This window comes from Melanotaenia boesemani, chromosome 2 (genome assembly GCF_017639745.1).
Source record: "Melanotaenia boesemani isolate fMelBoe1 chromosome 2, fMelBoe1.pri, whole genome shotgun sequence".
Classification (NCBI taxonomy): Eukaryota; Metazoa; Chordata; class Actinopteri; order Atheriniformes; family Melanotaeniidae; genus Melanotaenia; species Melanotaenia boesemani.
The window spans coordinates 26,138,292-26,163,200 of NC_055683.1; the positions used below are offsets into that span (position 1 = coordinate 26,138,292).

Consider the following 24,909-nt stretch of genomic DNA (forward strand, 5'->3'; position numbering starts at 1 on the left):
AGCGTAGTCATGATCCTATAATCACTCTGTCTTTATTTAACAAAGAGCAGACCCTGCAAGTAAATCTGATTCAAAGCAATTTGTACAGTTATAAGGAGCTGGAAAGTGGAAACTGATACCCAGTATGAGACTAAAGTTCCACCGCATTCAAGAATGCGTGTGTGTGTGCTTGTATTGTAGGGTCTGTGTTTCTTCCATACCATATGTGCTGTAAACTGGAGACTTTAGACACACTTGTAGCACAATTTTTAAGATGAAAAAGTGGTTTTAGTAAAGATTGGCATGAGTCGGAGTCAGCATGATGTACAGTGCAGGTAGTAGTGTTCAATAGTCGCACCTAAGAATCAGTAAGGAAAGCACTTTTCCACCTGCTCAGGGACTATTTCTTTTGTGTCTCTTAAACAAATAAAACTTTGAAAATCAATATATACATATCCTACACAAATTCGAAAGTGATAACGACACCGGAAGGTTTAATATGTATAAATAATCAAATAAGTTTGACTGATTAAGAGCAATATGTCAGAGATGATTTAATTGGATTAAAGAATACCAACAAATATCGCAAGTGCTCAGATTTAATTATACTATATCAAATCCAAGCTCCTGCAAATATAATTTTCAAATAATGTTTCCCATGGTAGAGACATTGCTGGTTAAATCAGATGTCTAATCTTCACGAGACACTTTGACATCATTGCTGTGGGCTGAGCACAGACATGCACTTTCACTTCTCACTATTTTCTCATGTCTGTCTGACATGAGTGATATCATTCAGACACATTTTCCAGCAACATTAAAAGGGGAAGTTCTGAGTCTGTCATTGTGCCTAAATACACCTTCCATTTTTTCATTTCTGCTCTGACTTGACGTAATCAGTGTAACTGTTTACTTCAAAATGGTATACTTTTGTAATCTATGTGGCTTGTGCTTCTCTTTTCCTTAACTGGTTGGGAGTGTCCTGTGGCTTCAATGAGGTGCAGTCCCTCTGCCACAGGGAGTACACAGTTCACATATTCCCAGCTCCCTCTTGGAGAGGGAATTCACACCTTCTGTCTCAGCATATTTATTCCCTTATTCCCCTGTCTAACCTGGCCCTTTGCGTACATATTTTCTACATGTGAGCAGGGGTTGAAAAAAAAATTCCAATAGCTCCCAGAAGTGTCAGTGTCTTTGACTACATTATAAAGGTCAGCAATCTGACAAGAACAGAACTGAGAGGCACTTTCAAAAGCTTTCCCGTAAACTACAAAAAATTTGTTAGACATTAAAAAGGTCAAAAGTTATGGAAATTCCAAATTCACTTCTTAGATTAAAAGTTTTCATAAGTGATGTGGGGTAATAAGATCCTCAGATACAAATAAGCACATATAACTTTATGCAATACATGCGTGACCAGGCAAACAAGCATTCACACATTAAACAAGAAGTATTTAAATCTTTGTAAGTCACTGTTTAGGGAGCCAAATTTTTGGTGAGAACTCAGCAGTAAGCAAGCAAGGAGATATGTAGAATGCTTTCTGAATACCAATTTCGGTGCAATAAGCCAAAATGCCACCACAGCTGGACAGCAGAATCTGTTGTTTGCAAAATTGAGCATTTATTTATCTAAAACCTCTTGCTTTTATCACCATTATTTGTATATCACATACAAAATAGCTTTGTGTGACAGAAATAGAAACCCCACTGGCAAGCCTGTGGTGCTGTGAATGGAAAGTGTGAATGACGGAATAAATGGAAAGGGGCAATAACAGCCTGATAGAGTGGAGCCAGAAGCCTGACATTGCAGGTACCCACTTACTCATTTTGCCAAGCACTTACTTCACTCCTGTTTATAACTGTGCATACGTGTGCGTCACAAGAGGTAAAAGAGGTCATCTCTGACAAAATCATTCCCAGGTCTTCCCATAACCCTCACATTCTTCTTCTTTTTTTTTATTTATTATTTTAGTAATCCCATGACCCTGGAGATGTAATAAGTCAGGATTAATCTATAATGGATGTGCTGTATATGCTTAAGGCTTCCATGTTGCAAAGCCAGCCTACAGGAACTGGGTCAACTGCCAAGAGGAGGTGATTAGGGTTTGTCTGTTGACAGGAACCCAAAGCTTGACAAAGAGAGGTAAACTTAATTCTAGCAGCTTATTTAAAATGGAGGTGAAAGATGGCGGCACCAGCCCAAATGCATTTCAGGGTCAGAAAACCCAAATCTTTGATCATTTACATACTCATGACCTCCGGCACGGCTGCATTCTGAAGTTATTACTTTTTTGCACTGTTCTCAGCTTTTCCTTGACTATAAGGCATTATATTATAAATAAATAAGTAAATAAACAATCAAACATGGCTTGATTGCAGATCCAAGTTTAGGACTTGGGTTGAATATGTCCCCAAAGAGGTGGAGTTGCTCGTAGTTTAGCTGATACGATTTAAGTACGTCACTGGTGCTCCTCCCTCTTGGCTGTGTTAGGTCATTGGTGGGTTACATGCATTGAGGGGTCTTACCAAGTCTCCCAAGTAAAGAAAGCTAAACTTTCTAAAAAATATATCGGTTAAAGCCAGCAGTTAAAGCAATGGAAATTAAATCTGCATGTGATAGTAAGTAAATGGTAATTTCTTATTTTCTGAAGCAGGATTTTAATGTTCGTAGTTCTTCTATTCAGATAAATGCCTTATAAACTGTTATTGTATCAGCAGGAAATTATATGTAGATCCTATGTAGTGTATGCCTTGAGTATCCTTCCTTGTGGTCCCCAAGCAGCTCAGATTTTATGATTTTTCTTCACCTACAATGTACGTCAGCGAAAGTATATGACTTAAGAGCATATACCATATCTGCTTAATGGCTCATGGTTCACTGTTTCTTTTGCTCTGCCTGTAATGCAAAACAGGTGAGGGAGGAAGTGGCACTGGAGCAGGGCCTGAGTGGCTCACCAGTCTGGAACGGGTAGCTCTTGCCCATATATCCTTTCCTAATCTATTAGCCCTCTCCCTGCCCGCAATGTCCCTACCCTCACCCCTTTGCAACCAGACCTGGTCCATTAATGACATCCATTTTGGGAGGTGGTGGGAGAGATCCTTTTATGTGGCAACGATAAAATAGCTTTTTGCCTTTGCTTAGCAATGGTGCTGCTTTGGGCAGTAGACCATTACTTGAAAATAAACCTAATTATTTTCTGTGCTGCTGCAACTATGGCCCCGTGTCTCCAGCTGCAAACTCAGGCTCATGCCTTGGCCTCAGCTCCTGGGCCTCATGAAGCTCAGCCTTTTTCATCTCTGTAAAGTTATCCCAAAGAGAAAGGTTGATTCACTTAACTAATAACTAAAACAATGCTCCGAACTACAAAATCATAGCCATCATCAGATTGTGTTTACCATTACAGTGTGTGAAGTGTCTTCTTTCAGTGCATTAACTGCAATCTGATTTAGGATACTTAAAAAGCATAATCAGGGAATATATCTGGCAAATCTTAATCTAATAATTCCCATTGGACATGAATGCATATGCAAATGAACCTGAAGGAGTTGAATAAAATGGGCAAATGATGTAAGTCCGACATGCTACAAACATGAACCATGTGTTTCCCTCATTGTCTGTAAATGTAGTCAGATGGCTTTGTTCTTACAGTACCCCATAGGAGTGGATTCTGATCAGCTCAATTCCCTTAAGGCAGCCACAGGCCTATGCATCTTGCCTAAACCTTGTTTCCTGGAAGATCCTCCTCCTCTAGTGTCCTCAGCCAGATAAGGATGGAGTGTGTGGCAGTGTGGCAAAAAGAACTCAGTTAAATATCTGTGACCGAGCCCAGAATAACTTGATTATGGAGGGGAGGTGGACCGGAGGAGCCAGAAGGCATAAGAAGCCACAGTTACAGAAGAAAATGGACAGGAAATAGAATTACGTAAGTCCACAGTAAGATATTCAACATTCAGTTCTAGGAGCTGTAGCTTGGCTTTGCAGCTTGTTGTACAGGCCCATCCCCGAAGAAAGTGCCTAAACAGTGGGAAATAGGGTTTATAGCTCGGCAGCTCGTGTGTATCACTGGGAATGTCACATTTGAATTGCATGTAAGTTCTAATAATGCCATAAATAATCACTTTACACTCCGTCTAGACGAGGAATGGTTAAATTGAGTGTATGAGGGTGTTTGGGTGAAAGGAAGGACGGGGTGTGGGGGGTTATGCGGCCACTGCTGGAATGGGTAAGTAAAGTGAGCATTCTATTGAGGTCTTAGTTTGGCTAATCTCCCCCATGTGACAGCACAGCCAGATTTGCTGCCATGGAATGCCACAGACTGTTGTGCTGAGGACAAAAAGAGACAGAGGCTTAAGCTACAGGGGGGCAACACTGCATGGTCCTGGAGAGCAGTGCAGCTATGCCAGAGGAAAAAGAAAAAAAAAAAAACGTTCTCAGGGTTTCCACACACACCGCCTTCCTCTCCTGGGCTCAATATTCCTCAATCACCAACAGTCATGAGCAACAGCCCTCACCACCAACCATGACACACGTGCACATCATTCTTCCAGGCTAAAGGAGGATGATCTAAGGTGATTTGGGAGGTGTCATGCGCACATTTGACACACCCTTCTTTGCTGCCCAGTGCCTACAGTGGTTCCTGCCTTACAACAGTTAGTTAAGCACCACATCTGGTCTCCAGCCATACGGTCTTCCCATGAATACCAGAACCGTGACAGGGGCAAACAGTACAATTCCTGAGGGTGGATCACTCATCTACCTAACAGTATGTTTTTCTGTCTTCCTCTTTTGTTGTGCACAGTATTGCAAAGAAGAGAGGTGTTCATTGGATCTTTTGGGGTTATATGACTTTACCCTTAAAAACATGGTGATTGATCGGGTGTCTGTTTAATATTAATGTGAACTTCAGTAGGGGGGGTCATCAGATTTCCTTCTTAGTAACTAAAAGATTTAGTACTTGCTTAAGGCTTAGCTAAAATTTAATGTTCTCATGCAATATGACCAACCTGTGTCACAGATTCAGAAACTCAGCCCCAATCCCTTAACCCAACCCGCTCAAATCCCCTGGAGCCCCAGATCTCCAGTCTGCAATGGACGTGAGAAACTTTGTCTAGTTGGGGTAAGGACATACAGTTCTGTCAGTGTCAACTCCACCCCCTTTCCCCCCTCCCCTTATGCTTTAATTAAAGAAATAATCACAATTTGCATCACAATGCCACCCAGAGCTCTTACCATTAGCACCCCATTTGCCATCAGTTGTCTAATGAAAATATAACATCACCTAAGCCCGTCTCCACAGATTCTCAGCTTAGCCATAGCAGTCTACAGCAGAAAGCTTGGACATAAAGTTGGTTTAATTCTTTTGTATGGTAAGCATCAGCCCCCTAAATCCAGCCCAGCCAAATCCTCTTGAGAAGGGCTAAGTGGCAGAGCTGAGTGAAGGGAGAAGAGTACAGAAGAGGAGAGGAGAGCACAGGAGCAGAGAGGAGAGAGGACAGAAGAGAAGAGGAGAGGAAAGGAGGGTTGGTAACCAAGGCATCTACACCAGGATCAGGTCAGGCTAGACCTCTCCTCCCTCGCCTACCTCCGCCCCAGTGGCCTCCCCCCTCAGCTGTCCCTGGGCCACAATAGGCTGAGCATCTTTTGTGGCATTAACGGTTTGTAGGAGCAAGAGAACAATGTATGAGAAGTGAGGAGCGCAGGGTTCCCACACACAGGGCCGACATGTCCTCACACCCCCACCCAATCACTGCTCAAAGACGGCAACCTGCACACAGCTGATTGTAACCCCCCACTGCGCCCCCACCACTTCACATAAAACACGTTTTCCTCCACATGCATGTACAAACACACACCCGTATTAACCAATTGCTCACACACTCATAAATATACGCTGCTAGGTCGACACAGATATTTGCTCATGTTTAATGCATGAATTAGAATTTATGACATGGGATAAAGTTGTTGATATGGCTGCATGTGCACATGCACATGCACTTAATTGCCTGGTGAGGCCAGCTTGAGGCCTGGGGAAAATCCTTTTGTTTCATGACGAGTTAAGGTTTGTCCTGGATCTTGATTAATTTGTACTGTCATATGTGGGAGGGCTCTTCCACCAGGGGGGCTGCAGGGTGGGAATGTCACTTCCCAACTTTAGGTTTCTTCTCATCAAATTGACTGACAGATTTTCTCAGAGACATACAAATATATATGAGATGAAACTCATAAATAAAATACTTTATTACCTTAAATAAAAAGAGAACTTAACATGTATCAAACTGGTGGTTGGAACTGCACAGATTTGTTATTTGTATCACGTTTGTATGGTTGCTTGCACATTTCATGACAGGTGCTGACAACTTTTTTAAGCTTTTTTACAACTTTAATATTTTATGTATCCCCTGTATGTTCAATATTTTCATTTTCTTGACCTGACATGTTCAAGCAGCAGCAAAGTAGCCACAGGCTGCACCATTTGCATGTGCTCAGCCTTGGTTGGAACTAATGTTACTGCAAGCTATGAGCAAGAGAGGGTTTGCGCATGACAGAAAGTAAGCCTATAAGAGTACATATGTGCAAATGACATATGGCTCTGTTATTTGCACTAAAACCAAATCATTTGGTCTGCTAAGTGTGCAAGATCCCCCTGTCAGCTGCGACATCGTTTACTCTGAATATGTTACATTACTGACATGAGTTACAGAAACATGCTAAATATGAGTTGTGTTTGTTGACATGCCATCTGTTAATGTATCTTTCTTTATTATATGTGCATGCATTTTGAGTTCATCTTTGCCTCTTTGTGAAAATATAATTGTAATAATGTGGAATAATGCTCCCCCCCCACACACACACACACTTTCTTCTGTTCTCCCTCTACCCTCCATCGTCATCCAAATTTGCAGTGGGTGGCACTCAGAGGATTCCCACACTCCACCGCTCTTGTGCTGTCAGGCCCAATCAGAGGCCGGATCTGTATTGATTTTCAGCCACCTGTGCCAGGCGCCTTACTGCTGCGAGGACTCCCTGCTCCCTTCCTCCTTTGCTCTCCTCCACTACCCCAAGTCCGCCACTGTCTCCTGGGGCAACTGACTCACTGTGAGCAGTGCAGTCCATTTGTCAGCAATTGTCAGCGTTTAGTGGGGCAATGATGTGTGGCAAGATGGGAAAAAGGAGGGAAGGCTGGAAGTGGAATAGGATTCTGGGATGTGGGGGCCGGAGGAAGGGATGAAAGAGCTCCCTCCAATGGATTGAGAGCCACATCCCATCATAAAGCCCCAATGAGGACCAAACTGCACATACGCTGCTCTCCCCAAGACAGCTGTGAGTCCTGCGTAAGGAAGACATACTCTCTGCCTGCACATTTCACAGGTTATCACATTTGCAGCTGCTTCTTTTATCCACTAAACAGGATGACTGCTGAGTTGGTCCTATCCAATATTCTAAATGATCATGAACTGATTGGATTTTTACTCCAGGAATCCAGTGTATTGCCTAGGGACAGTATGTATTAGCACAGACAGTGAGCGAGATCCATGCCCTTGTTTGTTTTCCTTAATAACCAGAGACTTTTTAAGAATGTCAAGGGCTGGATGTTGTTAGCGGGGTGCGGCTGGTCCCTTGTGAAAAAGGGCCTGAGTTCAGCTTACTCACTTCCAGCTATGAGTCAACACAGAAGGGGCAGTTTTCTGCCATCACATCTCATCGTTTAGCCTAGACCCTGAACTCAGTCAGGGGAGACTGAGAGAGGTGCCCCAGTAGGAGAGCAGATACTAGTGTCCTATAATGGATTTGTTTTCATTCCTGGGGAAGTGGTTATTTAAGGAGACTATGGGGAGAGCCCCCTTCTCCAAACATTCACAGAAGGGTTTATACTCTTAGGGTGAAATTATGTTTTGAATAGAGGTGAGGCTATGGTGCAAATGGGGAGAAGAGTGTGATAGCTGCAGGTCTGTCATTTCATTCTGTCCATAGGTCCTGCTAATGGAGACCAAACCCATGTGGAATACTAGAGAAATCACAGTTCTGTGTAAAGTCGGCTTATCAATTTCTCCATCAAAGTAAGATCTCATATCTCTGTGACACTTTTCCCATATGAGTTCATTTACCCCTCTAAATATACTTGCTGCAAATAACCAAAAAGATCTAACTGTGCAGTATATCACATGAGTTTTAGAGCAGGAAGTTGTAAGCTCTGCACTGGCTGGTACCAGTTTTCAGTCCTACTGCCAGGATTTAGTTTGGCAGTGAAACTTAGGAGACTTTATACTTCCACCTAGTTAAAATTATTTGACACCTTCTTCAGTCCAAGGTTGACAAAGAAGCTCAGATTCTCTAGGACTGCCATCTGAAAATCACACCTTGATATTTTCTTCAATTTTCTGCAGCAAACACAGATGAAAGACTTTTGATATTCATTTCACACATATGGGCCTGTTCAAATGTTGCCAGGCAAAATGTGTTGACTTGGCCATGACTTCAGGAGCCTCCGACAATTATGAAAATATGATAGGTGTAGTGCTTTGTGGGTGTTTAAGTATATGTTTTTGGAGGGTTGCTGCTCTGCATGGTGTCACTGTGCAGCCTGCCTTAATGGGTCTTCGGCAGGGGGTGTCCTGATTGCCCAAGCGCCTTTCGTCTGCTCTCCTCCTGGGCTGCAGTGCCAGAGAACAAATCTAAGGACACATTTTTGGGATCAGCTAATGTAAACTGACCATTCCTAGGACCATATGGAAGAGATCATCACATAGAGAACAGTGTGATGCCTGTCATATCGGGCTATTGGATCACACGTTCCCCTCATATAGTATCCCCTAAATATTGACATGTTCTTCTCCTGAATAGCCTCTGCTAGAAAATATAGTAAAAATTTGTCAAAGTGATATGCAACTGAGAAATCAACCTTTTCCCTTCACGACAGAACATTTGGCTTCCTTGGCTAGCCCGTTAAATACTACAAGAGCTGTGGCTAAACTACCAAAACCACCATTAAAATGTTATAAAACTTGCTTGAATGCCACAAGATATTCAAGATTTAGTCCAGACCAGAATAATTTTAACAAAGCTATTTTTTACACTGCAATCTTTGTGTCAACACATTAGATTGATGTACAAACCATGAAAGGGGATTTTTATAGATTATCTTTATATTTCAATAAATATATTTCATTTGAACATCTTGCAGTAACAAGAGTAAATATTCTGACCAAAGAGTAAAGCTAAGCTGTCTTTTACATATTCCCTGCAAAGATCACTATGGAAATTTGGTTTCTGGATTGTTTTTGTGCTATGAGGTTGTGTAACCTAAAAATACCTCTAACATTCCCTTGTATCACTGTTTGCATCTCCTCCACAGAAATAGATTGGGCTTTTAATATACAGGGGTACTTAGTAGACTGCCACTTCTTAAAAGTGACACACACAGAATGATGTTTGTGCCTGATGGTCAGTCTGTACCTTCCCATTGAAAAAGAAAACTAAAAGAGTTGGTTCAAAACACACTGATTTGGACAGTAGGACACATGGCTACCACAGTAAGAGCTAGTGTTATTACAGTTATGGAGCATGGACTGTGTATAAAAGGTAGATGTAGTCACAGTGACACACTGGTTTTAAGCTATCATTTCATAAATTGTATGCTTTGCTTTTGGTATTTTTGGAGTCAGATGTGACCATATCTACACAAGAGGGTGGAAATGGAAAATGCTTAAAACCAGGAAAAAAATACCTACTTACTGAGGATTAATATTTTCTTGATCTTTAAATTATTTTCAAAACCACCAGCGTACTGATCAGAATGAATTAATCAAAGTAATAGAATCAAAATGAGAAAAGGTGAGACATTATCAGTGGAAATGTGTTTTGAAGCCTAGTGTCACTTGATGGTATTGCACTTGCCAATGCTTCCTCATTGGCTCCAGGTCTCAGATCCACTGGTTATGGCGCATCTTTTATTCATAGATATGTGCAATACTTGTGCTGGCTATATTAAAGTTATTATATTCCCAAACTTCTGTGACGTGATGGTAACATATCTGTCATATCTGCTGCCTCATAAAGTAACAATTGGCTTCCCATAGAAGCACAGACATCAGCAGCTGAAGTCTGAACAGTGACCATATCCAGCCACAGCGTCACCTGTCACCACTGAAACTGTGTTTGCAGTCAGCAGCTGATTACTTGGAGAATATCAGATAGTAGGAAATTGACCCTATGAGGTAATTAATGAGCACTACATGTATCATGTAAGCTCTCATGTCATTCCTCTTTTCCAGTGCAGGATGTTTCCTTAAACCATCAGTGTATTAAACTAAGCTGTCCCAAAACCCCAAGTGTACCTGTTCAATTTCCTTCAGTTTGAAGTTGAGAGCAGATCATCAAAACATCCTCCACATCCATCTACCAATGCTCAGAGGTTAATGAGCAGCAGTGCAATTACTGAGGACCTGCTTCTCCTCCTCATGGATGACTGGCTCAGGATTAAGTCATTACCCCCTGTCCTGACCATGCAATTAGGCCTTGAACCACAATTAAATCTCTATGTTATGCCTCACTAGACTCTAGACACAGTGATCACTGCCAGCGCACCCTCGGTGCTACCTCTTATCTCTGCACCGTGGATGATTGCTGAGGTATGGCTCTTAATTGTAATGACAGCTATTGTTTCTGCATGCCCTTTCTGGTGTATGGTATCGATTAGGTTTGGTGTGAGCTGTGACTCCCAGAGCATGCTGACAGACAGCCACAGATGCCAGAGTTGTGGGTTGTCCATGGCTGCTGTCAGTAACATTCTGGGCCTTGCAAGGTCCTTCAGATGTCTGCCAGGGTGGCCCAGGAACAATGCTGCCCATCTGGAAGCAGCTCCTCTCGGCTCTCGGTGATCTGATGGATGGGGAGATCTCTTCAGGATGTCCAGCTGAGCTCGCCAACGCAGACCCAATCAATCACTCCTCTCCTGTCTCCACTGACGGGCACCCATCTAAACAAAGACCCGCAGGTCAAGGGTTCTGTCAAGGCATATTCAGCTTCGTACACTCATCACTTGACCGCAATCAAATTAATTTGATCACTTGAGGAGTGTTGTTATGCTAGAAGTGTTCATTATGCATGTGCTTGTAACTGTCTCATTCAGATAGTTGCTGCAATGGCTGTACTATTTGTTGTTCTTAGCTACCCTGAATGGCTAAGGCTTAAAACCCAGAAAAAGGCCAAAATGTCCCAAACGTCAACCTATAAAGTTGTTTCCACTAGAGATTTTATCATAATGGTGTATCAGCATATGATCTCTGCAAGTTAAAGTCTGGAAAGCTTGATTTATGATCAATATGTCTTCAAGTGTCATGACAACTTCACAATCTATTATCTTGTCAGGATCTCTGGGAAGACTGTTGGTGAAAAACACTTCTTTCACCCAGCCTCCTGTGATCTGATTGATGAGCTTTCAGACTGATTTTCCATCACTCTAGAGACTCCTTTTTAAGTCACGAGACTTCTCAAGTTTCTGGCAATAGTCTTAGGTTTTTTCATTTGTTTGTTTGTTTGTTTGTTTGTTTGTTTTTTTTTGTTTGTTTTTTCTTAGATGTGTACAGCCACTCAATACTCTGTGCTTAAAATAAAATTAATATAATGAAACATGGCGATTGAGGTGCTCATATTATTTCTTTTGTGCTTATACAAACAGCACTGGCAGTGACGGCGTGAAATAAAGGGATATCTTTTTGCCTTTTCTTTTTCTTATGCACTAAGGCAATTTTAAATAGATAAACATGAGCAAGTTTTAATAATAACTAAAACTATTTACAGAGCAAGTGGGCCAAACGGACCTTTCTTCCTGTAAGTTGGCCTGGCTCTGCACTTGTCAGTCATAATGACAAATGGCAGGCTTGATGAAACAGAGGGGTTACATCATCACTTCCCTAATGAGGCAGCTCACAGCAGGAGGGAAAAGAGGGAGCAAGACAAGAAGTATAGATGGAGAGATGGATGAAAAGAAAGAAGGACACTTTACAGTTGCCAAACACCATGGCTGCCCAAAATTTGCCTGTGTGTCAGTGAATAGATTTTTGCTATTGAAGGCTGAAACCGAAAATTGTTTTTTTTTTTTTTTTTTTTTTTTTTCAGAAATCATTGTTTTTTGCTTTTGATTAGAACTCAGTGTCATGTAAAAGGTGTTCTTTTGAATTTAGTATACTGTATAAGCCTTAATTCTATAGAAACTCACATTTCCAAAAGTGTGTGTTTGGAAAGCTTTTGGAAAGCCAAGTGGGAGAGCAACAGAGGTAGCAGCATTTCATAATTTTCACTCATAAGGACCACCAGGAACAGAGGTAAACAAGTTTGCTGAAATATTATAGTTTCATTCATAATAAATATGGATGCTAACATTAGCAGCAACCAGGCCAAAAGACATTCCCTGTGTGCCTGTGTCTTTCTGTGTCTATAATAAGTTGGTTCTGGACTTGGCGGTAGAGTCTGACGGGGAGATTATCTGGCCTGTCTGCCTTCAGGAGCTCTTGGGGTGTGTGTCTTTGTGCAGCATTAAAGCTGGCTGGGAGTGCGCCCACCGAGAGAGGGGAAATGTGTTTGACATACGCTCAGCGCACACGGTCGGGGAGGCTGGAACAGCAGGATACGATTAATGACCACAGAATCAGATTGTTACAATATGGCTTCCCTTCACCCCCACCTTCTTCACCGTGGGCCTGTCATATTTCACAGACTTGCCTGCCTGTGTGTGTTTGTAGTGTGTTTGTGTTGTGTGCCTTAGTTGGGTAGGGGCCCTTTTGTCCTCCCTTTTTGTTGTCTCTCTCTCTCTCCCTCTTTCTGTGTCTTTCTGTTGATGGGGGTCATTGATATGCAACAGTGCATTCTTGGATCTTACAGGAGAGTTTTTTCTCATGGTTATTGTGTGGTACTTTGGCTGATTAGACACAGGGACACAGGTCCTAGCATCCATGTTAGCAACTTGGCGTAACATAAAGAAGGCTATGTATGTAAATATAACAAAACCTATTAACTTTTACATGCTTGGCCTGATGAATGTTATTTATGTTATTTTCAGTTATATGCAAATTACACTTTAACAGCTATATATCTGTAGAAAAGCAAGTTTTGCCTTTTATATTATTGACCAGTTTTTTTCAGTAGTTGTCATGACTAGATGCAATAATGATACTAAAGTTTTGCTCAGCTACTACTTGCTGCAAAAGGTAAGTGGAGCTTCTTGAAGAAAGCTAGTGGGAAAAGAATTTGTGGGCCAAATGTTGCCAGATTGTTGTGGTGGTCAGGGGGCTTCTTTAAGTGATCTTCAGGGCTTTGGGGTCAGTGCCCAAAGTGCAAAAGGCCAGATGGGGCATGGATGTGCTGGGGTTGAGAGCTCATGAGGAAGGAGAGGAAAACCTTAACAAGGTGTCAAACAGGCTCGTTGGATCTATGCACACGAACACACGAATAACTGGACCTGTGCTGTGATGTTTGTTGACATGTCTGGGAGAGAATTTTGAAGTTTTCACAGGTATCATAAATCAGGAGAAAGCATGATTTTTCCCAGGGTGAGGAGCCTCATCTCACTTGCTACAGGCCAATGCCAAAAAGACTACCGAAACCCTTCAACGTCAACAAGCTTTATTACCATGGCAACCATTGATAACAAGAGGAACTGCAATTGAATCGCAAACACCCCCTTCCTTGGGGTAAAACACAACAAACACAACAGAAAATGCATTTCCCTTACATAAAAAAGTAAAACATGCAGTCTTGTGTTTGAGACATTAGCTTCTCTGCTCGTGAATGACAAATGTCTCCCTCTTGATTCTTCTCATCTTGATGTCTTCTTGGAATTTTACAGCAAGTTACAGACAGTGAGGTACGTAACAAGTGACTTGAGAAAAAGGCTGGAAAGAAAGAGAGGGCTGGATGTACTGCCTAGCAGCTTCGGTTTTGTGGCTGGGCACAACACTCATTCATTTATTCAAATTTTATCTTGGATTTATAAAAAGAGAGATTCAGGTATCTCCTTCATCTATTACTTAACTGGCACTTATTTATACGTTTTATTTCCCACTATCTTTTTTATAGATAATTGACAACAAAGAAACAAAAAGGATTTAGGAGTGTTTAGCTAATTTCTTTCTATGTTAAGAAGGCTTGTTATATACATCCAACATGTGAGAGGATTCATGGTCCTCATTATGTGCTAACCACACACACCTGTTTCCTCCTGCTGCTGCTTTTGCTGCAAAAGCAATCTGTGCAAAGGTATAATTCCATTTTTTTAGACTTTGCAGGAGAAATTTAAGCTTTGCAAATACAACTAGCACAATGGAAAATATTTAAAAGGATCTTAGTTAGAGTTATTAAAGAGAAAAGACAACCACCAAATAGATAAAACCTTCCAATAGGAATGGGCACGTGCAAAAGTTTCCATCTGTAAAACAGTATCATAATATCAGAGGTGCATAAAAAGCTTCTCACCTTGTTTTAAAGTATTGCTTCTGAACACAATAAAGCCAAAACTGCTGATTCTTCAGGGGTAGTTGGAACGCACTAAACAGCCTGTGGAGAAAATAACGAGGCACACAACAAAACAAACCAGAGCCCCTATCTAACCCCCCATCTTAGCACTGTTACTAATTAACACACTGAGAACGGAGTGCCCATAACTTTGTGAAAACTTAGGAAGGGACCATGAGTAAACTGAACAATTTCATTTTTGCTTTATCTATTAAATTACAAAGCATGACACTAGCTTAATTTAAAGCTAATGCAGATTTAAGCTAGTGGAGACTTGTAGTAGATACCAGCCAGCCAGTTTTCTGATGAGTCAGCTGTTTTGCAAATGTCTTCTAGCAAACTTCACAAAGGCATTACAAGATGTGTGTTTTTACATCCCCCGTACTCAAAGTTGTTGTTTCTATATATTTTTAAATGGGTTTTAGAGACTGTTTTTGTCAAAGTAGAGCTCTGATGATAATTCTGCTGTTATAAACAGACCTGGGAGCAGTGCTTGATGCTCTGTGACATCTCTGCAGAGAAGAAATGAAGCAAATGAAGGCTCTTCCTTTCATGTATTTTACCAAATTTCTCTCTCAAAGACTATTGGCACACATCCAGAAGCTCAGCAAGGAAAAGAGAGGGAACAGGACAGACAAGAAGTAAGGCTATCGCTCATAGAACACAAATAAATGCAAAGGAGCATGCAAAATGGGTGATTGTAGAATTTATGGAAATTAAGATATTTTACTTTGGACGCAAAACTTTTTTTTTTCATTTCCTGCTTTTACAGTGTATCACCCCATGAAAGAACTACATGTTTGTTTGTGCATAATTTCATGTCTTCATGTCATTGTGTAAAATTAATCGGTTTACTGCCAGTTTAAGGATGGTGCGTTTCTCAGGAATCTGCATTTGGCCATGAACTTTACTTATACTTGTTGGTTGAGGTATTAACTTATTTGGACAAAGGATTGAGTCTTACTGGTTGTCCCACAGATGGAATGGACAAACACAGGGGAGGTATGTTTGAGATACTGGGCCCTGTCACTAAAGAAATGCCTGCTGAGCTGCTAATAATACTCACTGCTGTCATTGCAAACACTGGCAGCTAACGCCTGTGTTTTCCTGAAAAGGCAAGTACTCCCATGCTGCTGTAATATTAGATTTTATTAGCTTAGTTGACTCCACTGGTGACAAGAATTCAGTTTATATTGTTTTTCATACTATTATCCAACAAAAGGTAAACATGAAAGATGGTTATTGCATTCAGTAGCTGAACATGTTTCTAAGAAGTAGACCGCACCCCTCAGCAATTTTTCTTTTATTATTGTATTTATTTTCTGCATAAATATGGTTAGAGTTCAAAACTTTAATGTAAAACTGAATCTTGGCTCATTTTTCTATAAGAAAATAGTTTTTTTTTTCTTTTTTGTTACAGCCACAAGTATGGCTTAAGGATCAGCTACCACAGCTTGGCTTGAATTCAGCTCTCATACACTGTGAGAACAGTATCGGTTGTTAGTAATATGTTCATGTGTCTCCTCTCAAACAAACTATGCCTAATGGGCATGTACACAGTAACATGATATGTACCATGGCGATTTACCAGGTACAGAGCAGGAAATATAAAAGACAAACTACTTTATCTGTGGTAGGTTCAACAGTCAAATAATTTCTCTCGATGTCTAAATTGGACACATGGATGGAAAATTTCATTATTATTGGAGAGGCTCCTTCTCTGAATTATGAAGGAATAGTAAAGATAAGGATGAGAAACTTTGATTATATAAAGCTTACAGACAAAACCACTTGATCCATCATCTTGTTAGGGCTCCTGGATTCAATTATGGGGAGTTGTCTTGCTCACAGGAACATTTGCATGCTTTCTTAATGTGAAGCACAGTGTTTAAAGCACATGATTTAGGAAAGTTTTAACTGGGGTTAACATCAAGACATTATGTTGATGATACATAAAGGGCAAAAGGATAAAACATAATGCCCACATTTTAAATGATTTACTGTCTGTTTTCTCCAGTACAAACCTCCCATTGCCAGCCCTCACCTACCTTTCTCCCAGACTGAGCTGGAGCTCATGAGGCCTCAGACACACTTAATGGGATTATGGTAATATAATTTTGTGACGCTGACCTCGGGCCAGTGCCAGGTTTCTTCCACATCCTCAGACAAAGGCACAAAACTCACCAAGGCTTCCAGCAGGCTGGCCTAACTCGGCCTCTTGGCACAGGGCAATGTCCTCTTAGGACCAGTGCAAGATGGATAATTGCGGGTTTCTCCCACTAAGTATGCTCCAACAACGAGTGAAATCAAAATGTGACATGAGAGTATTTTAAAATAAATTCAGATTTTCCAAGAATTAGAAGGCCCTGAATGGTTTAGTTCATGTGCTTAAACAACAATTAATACAACTCAGGATGGAGAAAATGTACCCACCATTTACATCCCATCTGCTCACACAGTAGTTCTTCAGCTGAGGGTGTTGCCTCCATGGAAACAGCCTTGTACTCAGCTTGTCTTTCCACATGATTTAGCAGGAGTTTCCTCTGGATGTGTCTTATTGGTTTAAGAAAGAATTTTATGGACTGGACAGTTTAAAAGCAAATGAGTGTGGGGTCCATTTACACTGTCTCTGTAGGTAATCAAAACAGAAGTGGTACAAAAACACCAAGAACACAATGAACAAAACAAAAGTTAGGTCTAAGACACAAACATAAATCTGGACATAACCATGTGTTCGTTTTCTTCCTTAATTAGTTCTTAGCTGTATTATAAACCAAAATGCACTTGCTTGCACAAATACTAGCAGCATAATATGAAGCACCAAATCCTTGTTAGATGCTTGTGTACCATTTGTGTTGCTGATTTGTTGTTTTGACTTTCCCTTTACATTTTTATGTATTTTATTGTTGTCCAGTCTCCATGGGTGTATCACGAGATTTTTTTTTTTTAGCTTTTCCTTTTCTTTTTCTCTTCCTTTCGCCTTCAGAAAGACCACCCATAGGGCTTGGAGGGGGCAGACGTCTCTGTGGAATAATAATGGGGTCGTCCTGGGAAAATTGCCCATGGAAAGGCCTGTCTGGCAAAAAAAAAAAGAAGAAAAAAAAGAAGAAAAATTTCATCTTGTTTCCGATCCTTCTCGGAAACATTCATCAGGGCACTACTGCTGTTTAGTGGGAAGCAGCTTCATCATTGCCTCAAAAGCTCACTGGACTTGATGCTTTGCAAAATCAGGGAATACGTTCTAAAGATAACTGTATTGTAATCTGATACATCATGCACATTTAATACATCATCATTTTTGGGCTGTTTGGATCTGCAGAAAAGCCCAATGTCTCAGTACTGATGTCATTTCCTGATGGGATGCTACTCATTGACAGCGCCACACAAAACATCATTCTGATGAAATGCGATGAAAGAGTCCATCGTAACTCCATGTTTGTTTCTTTTTACCAGCAGAGCAAGGCTGGCAAATCTACTAGAACTGCTTTTACAAATAAAATTTTACCATGTCCACATTTTCTGTCATTCCAGTGAGTAAATACATTTGTTTTCTGTTAAAAATGAGTGTATAAGTAAAGCACTGCTGGACCTGAAAAGGTAAACATGTAATATTTTCCCATAAAGCAACAAACACAGCTAACAACCTGCCAATGAAAACATTTTTAAAAAGTGCTTCACTCGTTCTCTGAAAGCGGAGAAACATGGATCTGTGTTTTTTTTTTCTGAAAAGACATGTTGGGTTGAACTTCCAGGCAAAATCTTCGATCAGGAGCCAATCAGTGCTGTGTTACCAAATACACCCATCAACAACAGCTAAAACCACACACTTTGAGTTTCCTAACATTTTTCTTTGTAATACTTTAAGAACTTGTCAAACTCAGACATCCTTGTTTGGGTTAAAGGCGCCCCCTAATTCCATTCACACTGTCATTTTAATGGTTTCAGTTTTGGGGAATTAGTCCCATTTTAAATTCTCATGTTAGTCATGAGTAAAATTCCTTGCTTTGAAGGACAAAAAAAGGTGGATTATTCAGCTCTTTCTATCTTCTCCTTGTGAACTCCCTTCTCTATTTTCTGCTCTGCCTCGAGCCATCCCTAACTGCCTTCCTTTTGCCCTGTTTGGCCCCCCAGGCCCGCTGCCTGGCTCCAGGTTTGAGCCACAGGAGATTCAGTGATGGATGTGCCCCTGGGGCTCTCTGTGGGAGGTGGGCTTCACACACCCTGCCTGCTCCACACAGTCAGAGGGGAGGTTTCCCTCCTCTGTAACCAGAGACAGCAGAGTCAGACCTGATGACACTAAAAAATTAGCTGCAATATATGCATGTAATATATATATATATGTATATAGTATTGTATTATTCTTCTAGTTGCTATGTTCCTGCAGGTTTAGTTGGTTTCCGTGATTTTCAGATGGATTAAGAACAAATTACCATCTTATGACATTGATATTGTAGCATTCAAGCATATTTCTAATAATTCAATGTTATTCTTAATAATTGCTGATATTTAGCATTTACAATAACTACACATAAATTTAGGTGATAAACATATATTCTAGAAGTCTTCATAGCCACAGTGTTTGTCCGCTCCTGTTTCCTGTGTTAATAGGTATAGATGGAGTTAAGTTAAAAGGAAAGAAAAAAGAAAGAAATTGTCCAGTCATCACAGTGAGATGAGATGCAGCAGAAAGAAAAACGTCTAGTCCAATTGATGTGAGGAAAGAGACGTCATCTGTGAATGTGCCTCAAATTTCAACACAAAGCTATAGTACCTGATTGTGTTTACATTTTCACTGATTTATTAAGGTCAGTTCTATTCCTATGTTACTTGGCCAGTAATGAATAAACAATATTCAGTGTCTAGTTTGTTTCTTTAAGCTGTAGTGTGTACAGGCAGTGGGAAGGGTGTGGACATACATCTTGTCAATAGGCCGTGGTAATAATGGACCTGTGACCTCATGGGCTGAGAAGCCAGAAGCAAAAACTTAGCTTTACTTAACTGCTAGCTTGTTACCAACAAGCTGGCTCTTAGTGTTACAGAAATTCAATTATCTGTGTCACATTAAGACAGTCTTTCTAAGAGCAGATTTTTTTCTTTTATTTGAGTTTTAAAGGTCCATATTTAATTAAACTTGCTGAGTAATAACCTTATTTATTCTTATTATCCGTAACCAGATTCCCTTGTTTTTAATGGAAAGAATAAACCATAGTGGCTGCCAGCAGCTTTATTCTGCACAAACAATACCACATAAAATTGAAGATGCCACAAAACAGCAAACATATTTCTGTGTTTTGTTTTTATTGCAAACAAATATAATACAAAATATACGCTTTTAAGACAATGCCATGTTTGCCTATGGAAACTGCATTAAGATGACAAAATGAGAACTAATGATACAAAATATAAAACGAGAAACGTACTTTTCTCAGAATAAAACAAACAAATAAATTGAAAGTATCTTGTTGATTCCAGCAAATTCTTTACAGCTGCTTTCTCATCCATTTAGTCATTTGTTAGAAAGAAAAAAGAGAGAAAATGTCCAGGTTTAATTTAGAGAAAGACTCATCATGTAATTTTAAGCATTCTGTACATGACCAGATCAGAAATAAAAGAAACTTTTATACGGAAACATTTACAAATGATAAATAAACAAATTTGTACCACATATGACAGCAACCTATTTCACCTCAGTTAGCTGCTGTTGAATTAAAAAGATATTTGCAAATAGTTATTCTCAAATAAAATTAATGCTAAGGAATAAATTAAGAAAAAAAGTTAGGAGAAAGAATGTGGCAAAAAGGAATGGCAGAAGCACACCACGATCAGACCTGATGGCTGCTGACAAGACTCAGGTCAAAGGTCACTTCCTGAACCTCATCAAGCAGGAAGTCTAACCTGTGCTGTGGTTTCCATGCTGCAATGCCGGTGGATGAAGCCTCACTAGTGTGGCTCCAGAGGCACCCATGGTGTCAAGGCAGTACTCAGATAAAAGCAACCATTGCTGTCATATCTAGCAACACAATAAGGCCCCTAAAAGAGTTTCATGGCACCTGCTATAGCGTTTCCAACACCATTAATTGAAATAGCGCAAACAAGGAGTAGAATATTTGACTAATTCACTGATGACATGGTCATATCATGGCCAAAAATTCTAGTCTATTTTAAACCTGCATTGCTCAATATCTGCATCTCATGGGAATTAAAATATGTACAGTACAAAAATTCAAAGCAGAATGAAGGCTATTATGAGATGGCAGTGTCAGTAAACAAATGTCTCTTACTTCCTGTAAAAAAAAAAGTACATTAGTGAGAAGTAAGGCCACTGAGGGTGTTGTAACATGGCATCCCTGCTCCTTTAGATGAGTTAAACCTTCAAATGGTAATGATGCTGATGACACTGATTATGATGAAAATGACAAGAGCAGACACATACACAGTACATACTAACATATCCATAACCAGTATGTCCTCACAGAGGATTTAACTTTTTTTAAGCATTATATCTAAAAAAAATATAATAATCATTCCAACCAATACAAAAGGCACTGTTGTGAGCCAATCCAAGATATATTTTCAGAACTATAAAAAAGTCCTTGTCATGTTTTTCTGTTGGCAACGAAGGATTTGTGGCAAGGCAGCCTCAAGGCTACCAGCCAGGAACAAGTCTGGGTGGCTGTTATGCAGTCAGTGCTCAGACTGCTTCCTCAGGGCCTGGACAGTTGTGTGTAAATGGGCTGCTGCTCCCAGTGCTGCGGACTGTGAGTCTGCGGCACAGAGGGCACACCGGTGCTGTCAGCAATCGGGGTGTACATCGGCCTCTGGCTGGGGCTCATATAGCTGAAGGTGGAGTACAAGCTGGAGCCCTGACCAGCTGCATGGCTGTAGTATGAATTGGCACCACTTTGGTGGTCTGAATAGTCATACTGTGCTCTTGTGATGGAGGGGTAAGAGGAGGTGCTGTAGTGCTGCAGGTTGAAGGAGCCGTAGGGGACATGCTGCGGGGAGCCCTGCTGTTCGTTGTAGTGACTGGGGCTCAGCTGCTCTGTCTTAATCTGGGTGGCTCTCTGCTGACCCTGCTGGCCTTGTTCTCCTGCTCCACCCAGGGTGGTCAGAGTATGCTGCTGCTGCTGCTGTTTGGACATCCAGGCATGGGCTCCGACATTGGCTGCCTGGCCAACTGAGGAGCTGTTGATACCATAGCTTCCGGTGTAGCCAGCAGGGGCTGTGCCAGTCACCCCGGCATGGCTGTGAGGTGGCAGGTACTGATCAAACTCATCAACATCAAAACTTCCCATGTTGGAAATGACCTCGCTGCTCAGCTCACCAATGTCCACAGCTCCAAAGTCTATGTTGAGCTGGCGGCTGGAGCCCTCCTGCATGGGGCGCCCCTCACGTTTCAGGTCAGCTTTGCTGGAAGCGAGATCTGTCTTGGGGGTGGTTGGGGGTGTTGGTGGGCCCTGTGACTGACCTAGTTAAAGGAAGGCAAAGTTAGACTCATCAAGTTAAAAAAAATATAGCTTAGAAAATATTTGTTATATATTGATGTAAATGCACATGGAGCTTGATTAGGACTCCTCTGACAGGTGTATTTGCTTACTGGCTTGTAAAACTTACTAACCATTAACCAATAATCATTAGCAGCTGTATTTTCAGTCTCTTAAAGACTTCAAAGGATTCGATTTCTTCAAACAGAAAAAGAAAAAAAAAACTTCTCAGATTAAATGATTTCTTTTCCTTATCTCACCTGAATGTTCTCCTGGAGAGTGAACCTCGCCCATACTGGAGGCCGGAGAGTCGGCCTGCTGCAGAGCCTTGAAGATTGCATTGGGAGAAATGTGAGTTTGTTCCCCCTCCTCGGATTCGCTCTGACCGTTCTTGACTGATTTTCTTCGCCTTGGCTGATATTTGTAGTCGGGGTGATCCTTCTTATGTTGCACTCTCAGTCGCTCAGCTTCCTCCACAAACGGTCGCTTCTCTACCTCATTGAGCAATCTGGGAGTAATCACAGAAAAATAAATGTGCATTCATATTAAATTCGTTTAATTCATTTTTAGAGTGACGGGCAATCTTACTGAGTGGGTGCAGTTGTTAATTAAAAACAAACTAAAGGGAAAATTAATGGAAATAAACTTGCTTATCCCAAATAATTTAATGTACGCACAAGAACTTAATGTGCCTCGATTACAATATGAACTAAAGAAATAAAATCTGAGAAAATCAGAAGCTATATTCCCACGCTAAAATAAGTCGAAGCAGTCGACAGGCTTTGCAGGTTTTAGAAGAGGTAGGGCGCCGCGCACAACGGCGCGTAAAAGCGCTCTGCAAAAGTGCGTGGAAATGCAAACCAAACTTACCTCCAAAGTTTTCCAAGGGTTTTGCTGAGTTCTGCGTTGTGCAAATGAGGGTACTGATCGGCCAGTTTCCTCCGAGCTGCTTGAGCCCACACCATGAATGCGTTCATGGGTCTTTTAACGTGAGGTTTGCTTTTGCTTGAGCCGTTGACGCGCACCGGCATGGGCACCAGCGTCCAGTCATAACCCTTCAACACCTGGGACACCGCGTCTCTGATGCACACGGGAAACTTTTCTTCTTCGTGCTCCTTCTTGTAGTCTGGACCCCCGAGCAAGTGGTTGTCGGACGGCCGGGTGTTTTCAGTGTCCGAACCGGAGCCGGACGGGCACGGAGAGCCTGCGGAGTCCTCAGACATGCTGGGGCTGGGAGCGTCAGAGTGACACTTCTCCTGTTCTTCTGTCATCTTCAGGTATGGATCGAGGAGATTCATGCGAAAAAATTAAAGAGTAACCTCTCAAAATAAAAAAAAGAAGAAAAAAGGAGTAAATCCTTCTTCTAAATCCAAGTGTTGTGCCCAGAGACTGCAGTGACAGCCTGTCAGGGCGCACTGCTTCACTGGGAAACTTGAATCCTTCAGTGAAAAAAATATGCCAAAGGAGGAAAAAAAGAATCGTATTTGACGTTCCTTCAACTTTTCACAGATAAGAAAGCAAACTGAAAGTGATTGCCTTCGGATGCTTAACTCTGAAACAGCGATTTTAAGAAAAATGTGACTGAGAAGTCTACTGTTTGAAGATAAGTGAAGAGTCTGCAAACTCAGGAGGCGATGCCTCAATTTATGTTTGACTGCAAGGGAATGATTCGGTGGGCGGAGACGTAATTTGACTCAGAAGTCCACAGCACAATCTACAGCTCTGAAAACACAGCAGAAGTTAATGTTTTTCCCCCGATGGTCTTTGGTTTCGTTTAATCCATGTCACAAGTTTGAAAAATTAAAATAAAATTAATATAGCAAGAACTAAGGAAGAACAGGTTGACTTGAAAATCAGATAAATTAAAGATAGCTTAGATATTTATTCCTAATTTAGTCCTCTTTCTATGTTCTTTTTAACCACAAAAGCAATATATTACTTTGATTTGGAAAATTTCAATTTTTATTTTATTCTACTTTACGGAAACTAAGTTGTACCTAACACACTTAACTTCTGTCCACAATCAAAGCTTTAATGATTTCACACTTACCATTTTATGTATGATATAAATGTAATATTATTTTTTATATGTCAACGCCAAACATTCAACCTCTTGCTTTACCTGACGAGTCTGTCCTCTCTTGTGTAAGAAATCCCTTTAAAGGGCAAAACCTACCTTTAATGTACCGTTTATATACAAATAAATATAGCCTAGACTTTTTGCAGAGGCTTATCTTTAATCATTTTGATTATTGTCAAGCATTTTATGAATATTTACTTGTGTTTGAATGCAGGCAAACGACCACTGTGTGAAATCTTTTTTGCACAGAGCTTTGCACACGAGTCTTTACAAAGCCGAGGCGCAGCGGTCAAAGGTTGTAACAACATTGACCAACAGGGGGCGACAGCAGTCCAGAAACATGAGCGGAAGACCTGCGACTGTGTCTATAGGCTGCTGCAACATTTAAAACAAGTCATTAGTCCTTGCATTCAAAATTCTGGCTTGGTTTTGTGTTTTAGTTTTACTGCACAGCAAAATTATTTAAATACAACACCAACAAAAAGTGCAATCAAACATAATTTAATGGATATGTTAATTAAACTAAACCCTGCTTTCACTCCACCAGCTCTAAAAAAAACTATATTCAACTTGCAGTCATTTTTTTCTAAAAATGTCCAGGCAGAAATTCTTCTTTTTTTTATTTATTTATTTTTTTTTAACATTTACTAACGTGGAAAGGGGCGCAACAGCATCTCACATTACATAAAAAACAATCATTATAGGTGTATTTATTTGTGCCTAAGAGTTTATAAAAAAAGTAATTCGTTTTCATTTAATAAGACCAGTTTTTTTATTTCACACAAAGCTTACTTTTCTTTCACAATAAATTGTCTATGATCTAGACTGCTAACAGTAATAATGACATGAAAATAATC

The 24,909-nt window shown here is 40.7% G+C and overlaps 1 protein-coding gene across 1 annotated transcript; it reads right to left on the bottom strand.

Moving 5' to 3' along the window:
* Positions 1–19,767: 19,767 nt before the first annotated feature.
* On the bottom strand, positions 19,768–23,598 carry LOC121630304 (transcription factor Sox-9-like). Its single transcript, XM_041970542.1, has 3 exons — positions 22,843–23,598; positions 22,233–22,480; positions 19,768–21,956 (listed from the first exon to the last, which is right to left on the bottom strand). The coding sequence occupies exons 1-3, from the start codon at positions 23,268–23,270 to the stop codon at positions 21,193–21,195; spliced, it is 1,440 nt and encodes a 479-aa protein (XP_041826476.1). The 5' UTR covers positions 23,271–23,598; the 3' UTR covers positions 19,768–21,192.
* Between the last annotated feature and the right edge of the window lie 1,311 nt (positions 23,599–24,909).

Bases quoted from the DNA above. Each gene is read 5' to 3' on its own strand.
- LOC121630304 (XM_041970542.1), bottom strand. From the start codon at position 23,270: ATGAATCTCCTCGATCCATACCTGAAGATGACAGAAGAACAGGAGAAG. The intron at 22,481-22,842 runs GTAAGTTTGGTT...GATTACTCCCAG, and splicing joins ACCCTTGGAAAACTTTGGAG to ATTGCTCAATGAGGTAGAGA. The intron at 21,957-22,232 runs GTGAGATAAGGA...TCCTTTAACTAG, and splicing joins CTCTCCAGGAGAACATTCAG to GTCAGTCACAGGGCCCACCA.